Below are 7,258 nucleotides of genomic sequence, written 5' to 3' on the forward strand. Positions count from 1 at the left end.
TTAAGGAACCGATTGGAGTTGCATCGGTTGATCCTGCATCGTGATCCTCTCTGGAAGCAGTTCCGGTCGTGAAAGAAGATTGCCGAAGCTATGGAGAGGAATCAGGAAAGGAGGCCGTCGGCTTTTGCAGATTTTGGACTGTCCTGACGCTGCAAAAGGATTGGATTCTCAAAATAGCCGATGAGCAGTCGTCGGCTAAGGGATTGCGAAGGATTATGGTCGGATATCGAATCGCAGCCTGAAATTGAGAGGTGCTTGGCCGACGGGCTAATCGACATAAGAGTCTGGCTTCATGGGCGTCCAAAAAAGACAGACGGAAGGAATGAAATTGGATTGATTGAAAGAACAATTTCATTAATTCAAAGGAGCAGTTTTACAAGAAAGAGCCGATGGCTCTCAAAAGGGGGATCTGGTGTCTAGTGCACTACTACTACTAGTCCTATCTACTAGTCGTCGCTGTCCTCGTCATCACCACCGTCGATGTCGTCGGCGCTGCTCCCAGGGAGCTCCTCGTCGCTGCTGCCCCAGCCCGTGGCCGGAGCCTCTTCCTCCTCGTCATCATCATCATCCTCGCTGTCCGCCCAGGAGCGGAAGCGCTTGGTTGGCGGGTACCCGGCAGAAGAGGAAGATTCATCTTCCTCCTTCTCTTCTTCTTCTTCGTCGTCATCTTCGTCCTCGCTGTCCGCCCACATGCGGGAGCGTTTCTTCGGCGGGAGCTTGGCGGAGGGGAAGGCCTTGGCCTTCGCTACTTCTCCTTCTTTCTTCTCATTGTCGGGGGAGAGGGGGTTCGCTTTGGAGTGAAGGTTGTCCTCGTTCTTCTTCTTCGGCGAGGATTGGGGGAAGAGGTTTGAGAAGGAAGAGGAAGAGGAAGACATTGCTATAGGGGAAGAGGGTTTTTTGGGTGCCGATGGCTGGAACAGAAGAAGGGGATAAAAAGAGCTAATCAGTCGGCACGGTTAAATAATGAGAAGCCTGGTGGGAATTTAATGCCATTATAGTTTCCAAGGAAATGATGCCAGGGCTATCGAATTTTGCAGAGAAGCTGAGAAGACAGGGCATAATGATAACGGATACCGCAATGTGCTCGCTTCCGCCACGACATGACCCTTCAGAAACAGAGTGGTTTTGGAATTCTCATTGCCAAAACCAGGGGGGCATGTGTTATCACCAGATTTTGGCCAAATCAGGAAGTGGGCCGTAAGAGAGATGGGCTTGGAAGATTACACGTGGGAGATCTCTGAAGCGGCCTTGCACGAAGAATTTGGGCTAGATTGCCCGTGTATCTTTTATTATAGTAAATTGTATCATAGATTAAAAGTTAGAGTTTTACCCGTGCACGGTTAGGTGCACGCCTGAATTAGAAAGTCCCCTGGACTATAAATATGTATCTAGGGTTTATGGAATAAACAACAACTCACGTTCAACCCAAAACAAACCAATCTCGGCGCATCGCCAACTCCTTCATCTCGAGGGTTTCTATCAGGTAAGCGACATGCTGCCTAGATCGCATCTTGCGATCTAGGCAGCACAAGCTCCACGTTGTTCATGCGTTGCTCGTACTGAAGCGCTTTTGATGGCGAGCAACGTAGTTATCATAGATGTGTTAGGGTTAGCATTGTTCTTCGTATAACATGCTTACGTAGTGCAACCCTTGCATGTCTAGCCGCCCTCACACCTATCTCAGGTGTGGGGGCGGCACCCCGCTTGATCATTATTTAGTAGATCTGATCCGTTATGATTGCTCCTTGTTTCTGCAAGGATTAGTTTAATATCTGCAATAGTTAGGCCTTACAAAGGGGGGAGGATCCAGCGGCACGTAGGGTGGCGTTCGCAAGTCCTAAACAGGATGTTCCGAGGATCAACTTCATGTTGGTTTTTAGGCCTTGTTTAGGATCGGCTTACGAGCACCGTGCGTGGCCGCGAGGCCCAACCTGGAGTAGGATGATCCGATTATGCGGTGAAAACCCTAAATCATCGTAGATCTCATTAGCTTTATCTTGATCAAGCTCACAGGATAACCTGAGAGCCGATCGAGGCTCGTATTTAATGTTTACGTGTATGCCATGCAGGAACTAAGCGAGGCATCTCCATCACCTTCCTGACCAGGTATAGGTCAGGTGGCACGCCCTTGCACTTCGCATCGGACGTGTGACCAGAAGAGCATTGCGGGCCGTCGCTCGGAGGGGTCTCAGCCAGCCGCAGCTCTAGGCTCTTCCCGGCTCTACCTGTGTTGATCGTCGCTGCCCGCCGGTGGGTTTTGGCAGTCAACAGCCCCTAGGCGTCGATTTCGTCCAATTCCGAGAATATTTCCTTACTAGGATTTCTGAAACCAAAAACAGCAGAAAACAGCAACTGGCTCTTCGGCATCTCGTCAATAGGTTAGTGCCGGAAAATGCATAATAATGACATATAACGTGTATAAAACATGTGAGTATCATCATAAAAGTAGCATGGAACATAAGAAATTATAGATACGTTTGGGACGTATCACGCCCGCGCCCGCCCCCAGCCCGACCCTCTTCTTCTTCTCTCTTCCTCTCTGCTTCTCCTCCTCCAACTGCCGCCGGCCGCCTCTCCTCCGCCCCCCACCAAATCCTCCACGGATTGGATAGATCTGGCTGGCCAAATCCATCCCCATACAATCCTCAAGGTATTCCCCTTCATTCCCCTTCGATTCATCCAAGATTTGCTCTGATTTAATTCGATTTAGACATGGTACCTAGATTGGAAATGTTGGTTGTTGGAATCTATATTGATGTGTATGTATTGAAATTGATAGCTTGTATGCATGTGTTTGAACCATAGATTTGTTGGAACCATAGATGTAAAATTTTGCTAGATTTGTACATGAACCCTAGACATGGAAACTAGATTTGAAATGGCTATGTATGTGTTGAAATGGCTATGTATGTGTTGAATGTGTATGTGTAGGAACCCTAGATATGTATGTATCCTAGATTTGTGGAGGAACCCTAGGCATCAAATTTCATGAATGTGTATGTGAAGGAATAACTCATATTTGTGATTGAATAACTCATATTTGTTAGGAATGACTCATAATATGGTGTTTTATCCCTAGATAAGTATGTATATGTATGTATGTGATGTATGTGTGATGACATATTTGGATATATTCTCATGTATGTGTTGCTCATATTTGTTAGAAATGGCTCATAATATGGTGTATTTGTGTAAACATGTAGGATGGTGTGGCTCCTAGATCAAGAGTATGACAGGGATCACCGGGCTTTTCATATGACGGAGAGGACAACGGATCTTCACCCTTTGAAGATTCGTTACCATGGTACAGTGGATATACCGTATGACGAGAGGTACACGGAGTTCATCAAGCCTACCGGTCTTCTCCCGTTCATATCGCTTGTAAGCCGTGGGGGGCCGAACATGAACGCCGCGGCACTCACCGCCCTTGTCGACCGGTGGAGGCCGGAGACGCACACCTTCCACTTGAGGGCCGGCGAGATGACCCCTACTGTTCAGGATGTTTCCATGATCCTTGGACTTCCTATTCAGGGCGAGCCACTGTGTATGAACACAGCTTCTGATGGGTGGCGCCAGCAGATGGAGGCGCTTATTGGCATGGCTCCTCCGGCGCCAGCAAATCCAAAGGAGAGAGCTCCCGCCGGCGCAGCTTTCTCTTGGATTAGGCTTAACTTTGGAGAATGCCCGAAAGGGGCCAACGAGGACACTCTCAGGACATACACCCGAGTGTACTTGTGGTACATGATTTCGAGGACTCTCTTTCCTGACAGTGGTGGGAAGTTGGCCCATTGGTGTTGGCTGAAGGCACTTACGGTGTTGGAGCACCGGTGGAGTTGGGGAACAACGGCACTTGCCTACCTCTACCGGCAGGTGAAGATTTGTTGCATGTACTATTCTTCTATAGTAGGTTGCCTACATCTACCTCTAACCAAATGTCTTATGTACGCAGTTGGACGAAGCTTGTCGCAGGACTGGGAGCGGCGGTATTGGTGGATGCTTGCTCCTACTTTCCGTATGGAGCTGGGACCGCCTATCAGTTGGGCGGCCCAGGGTACTCACAGAGAGGCCATGGCCTCATCACCCGAACAACCCTGATCGGGAGCCGACTTGGGCATACCTTTGGGACAATGTCTCCGAGATGACGAGCGATCTAAAGATCATGTACAAGCACTACACTGAGGAGTTGGACACTCTTACCGCTGAGCAGGTAACCGATCACTCTTTTGCAATCCGAGTTCATAAATTCTATTGGCATGTTCTAAATTCTGAAATATTTGTATGGTGCAGGTGGATTGGGAGCCATATGGTACCTACTACCGTATTGGCGCGGCGATGACTGACCTCAACCACAAGTGCACGGAGGAGGCGTGCTTCTGGCGTATGCGCTGCCCACTCATATGCATGTGGCTTGTTGAATACCACCAGCCGCACAGAGTGATGAGACAGTTTGGGCTGTATCAGGAGTGCCCACCTCAGTGGCAAGACACGGACCAGGCGCTTCATAGGTAAACTTCCGGAATCATGCGATGGAAGTTTCTTGATTGAAGAGGTAGAATCTAACTTCTTGATTCTTGCAGGCTTGATAGGCAGTGGCAGAGGAAGATCACAAATTGGCCTGTCCAGCATAGCGGCCACATCACAGCGTTCCAACACTGTTTGGAAGCGATACGGAATGCTGGCCCTGTGGAGATTGTGCCTCACGACTTGGCCGCTTTCAACAACTATCTCCAGTGGTTTCATGAAAACACGCGTATCTAGTTAGTGAAACACGCGTATGATGACAACATCTTGGACGACCCCATCGAGTTCGATGAGGTTGCGCAAAGCCAGCACGACACCTATGCTCGCAGAGGAAGATCGAATTCTATTGCTTCCGAGCTGAACTTCGTGGTAATGTATTCTCTCGTTAGCTAGTACATCATCTACATTGGCATGCGATCGCTCAAATTTTGTATAATATGTTTGTCGCAGCGGTTCGAGATCCAAAAAACAGCTGACGATTGCGAGGTTGTTTGGAATCAGAGCTATACAGATGAGAAGCCTATCGGACCGATGCGGCATTTCATTAAGGTATGGTCGCCAACATTCAATGTAAGCTAGTGTGTTCTTGGGGTGGCTTTGTAACCATGACTTTCACGACGCAGAACACTGCACGAAAGATGCGGCGGTTAGCCAACTTGCTAGGTTGCCGCGACACCGAAATTGCGGCTACATCCTCTTCTGAAGAAGCGCATGTATGGACTATTTTGTTGCTGCCAAACATGTGCTTACTAGTTTCAACTTTTGTAATCTCATGTGTTCATGTTTGTGAAGATTCCTGACGACGAGGAAATTTTGAGTCAAAGCATTAGTCGCGGCAAGAAGCAAGCCACAAGGTCAGCTTACCAGTTGAAGCCAAGGGGCAAGGCTCCAAACCGGTACACTCCGGAAGATTATGTCAACCGAGGAAAGAAGGTTGTCATTGAGGAGGATGAGGCGCCGCCGCGGAGATCATCTTTGAGGAGGATGAGGAACGATGAGCCGTTATCTTCAGAGGAGGAGGAGCATGAGGAGCAGGAGGAGGAGTAGCAGCAACAAGAGCCACGGCAGCGGACGAAAAGGATGGCCGTCCGGAAGCAGCCCGCGAGGAGGGGACGTCGAGGATAGATGGATTTGTGTTGTGAACTCTATCTTCATTGCTACGTGTTCTAAACTCTATGTCATTACTACGTGTTGTGAACCCTATGTCATTTCGAACCATGTCTGTAATGCTACTTGTTGTTTGAATCTATGTGCTACGATGTGAGCTATGATGTGTTATATGTGTATGTTCTATATGTATGAAATTGATATTGTTGTATTGAAAACTGGTTAACTAAGGCAAGAATTTACATGGTTTTAACACAAGTCAACAAGTGGCACCCCTCACGCTGACGCCACACCTCACTATGTGGCGCCCATGGCATCGGCGCCACATATGTTGATTATATGTCGAAAACATCCAGGGGCTCCGGACGCTTGGTCCTTAGCCGTTTTAGCGAGGCACTATGTGTGGCGCCCGTGGCACCGACGCCACACTGTGAAGTGTGGCGCCCATGGCATCGGCGCCACACACGTCAACTTATATCAACTTTGGGATCGAAAACATCCAGGGGCTCCGGACGATTAGTCCTTAGCCGTTTTGGCGAGCCTCTTTGTGTGGCGTCCGTGCCTTCGGCGCCACATGGTGAGGTGTGGCGCCCATGCCTTCGGCGCCACACAAACAGGGTCGCCAAAACGGCTAAGTCCCTGGAGAAATGTCTTACAGTATGTTTGTGCAAACATAAGTGGCCACAGGCGCCACACATCCTGCCACGTCGGATGGGTAGCACACCTCAGCGTCGACGGCGCCACGTCGGATGGGTGTGTGGCGCCAGCAGCACGGACGCCACTTGGGCATGTGTGGCGCTGATGGGAGGGGCGCCACACAAAAGGGTTAGATTGGTGAAATAGTTTGTCCGAGAGATCAGTCTGTGCTATAGGGTTATTTGTGTGTAAATCGCCACGCCGTACGTCACGGAAAAAATTTAAAACAGAACCGAGGCCCTTCCGCGACGTGAAAAAAACGCTGAGGAGAAAAAGAACTTTGCGGTACGCACGACACCACCCTTGCGACTGGTCCACCCGTCTTGTCGTTCCTCGGCCGCCGCCGACCTAGGCCCCTATCTGGGCGAGAAACCAGATCACCGCGCCACCCACTCGGCATCGGCGGCCAGGAAGAGGAGATGCCGGCGGCGGGGAAAGATAGAGGAGGTGCGGCGAAGTACACACAAAATCCCCTTCATCCAGCCCATTGGCCGCCCTCAAATCCTCTTCACGGTGGAGAAGCTGGAGGTCATCCGGCGGCTACACCCAAGAGACAGCGTCGTGGACCACAAGGACTCCATTATTCTCCTCCTCGCGCTCCGCTGCCTCGACCGTGGCGTCCCCTTCCTGGGCTTCTCAACCACGAGCAAGTTCTGCTCCGTGGCGTTCCCTTCCTAGGCTTCTGAACCACGGGCAAGTTCTGCTCTGTATCTTGTGCGAGGATGCCGGCTCGCGGGAAGTGATGGTGAGCTAGCTCTTATTGTTTAGTTCAGTTAGTGACAGAAAAGCCAAACGCGACGGGGAGCTAGCATCACATGTACAAAGTATGCTTGCTTTGACTTTGAGCTATGGGCATGTTTCTTTCCAATTTCATGTACGAGTAGATGATTATGAGTAAAAGAAAAAAATATTGTAGCGAGGAAGCAACCCTTCG

The 7,258-nt window shown here is 49.8% G+C and overlaps 1 protein-coding gene across 1 annotated transcript; it reads left to right on the top strand.

Annotated features, from left to right (window-relative positions):
• The first annotated feature begins 2,712 nt into the window (after positions 1–2,712).
• Positions 2,713–7,002, top strand: LOC127329241 (uncharacterized). The gene is made up of 6 exons (XM_051355773.2): positions 2,713–2,759; positions 3,204–3,887; positions 4,288–4,306; positions 4,972–5,070; positions 5,314–5,375; positions 6,555–7,002. Exons 1-6 carry the CDS (start codon positions 2,713–2,715, stop codon positions 7,000–7,002), a joined length of 1,359 nt encoding a protein of 452 aa, XP_051211733.2.
• The last annotated feature ends 256 nt before the right edge of the window (positions 7,003–7,258 follow it).

The sequence above is a fragment of the Lolium perenne genome, chromosome 2 (assembly GCF_019359855.2).
Source record: "Lolium perenne isolate Kyuss_39 chromosome 2, Kyuss_2.0, whole genome shotgun sequence".
In the NCBI taxonomy this organism is placed as follows: domain Eukaryota; kingdom Viridiplantae; phylum Streptophyta; class Magnoliopsida; order Poales; family Poaceae; genus Lolium; species Lolium perenne.

What these genes read in the sequence shown, in the direction of transcription:
- LOC127329241 (XM_051355773.2), top strand. Translation starts at nt 2,713, where the DNA reads ATGGTACCTAGATTGGAAATGTTGGTTGTTGGAATCTATATTGATGT. An exon ending in GTTGGAATCTATATTGATGT is followed by an intron (nt 2,760 to 3,203) that starts GTATGTATTGAA and finishes GTAAACATGTAG; the next exon opens with GATGGTGTGGCTCCTAGATC. An exon ending in CGATGCGGCATTTCATTAAG is followed by an intron (nt 5,071 to 5,313) that starts GTATGGTCGCCA and finishes ATGTTTGTGAAG; the next exon opens with ATTCCTGACGACGAGGAAAT.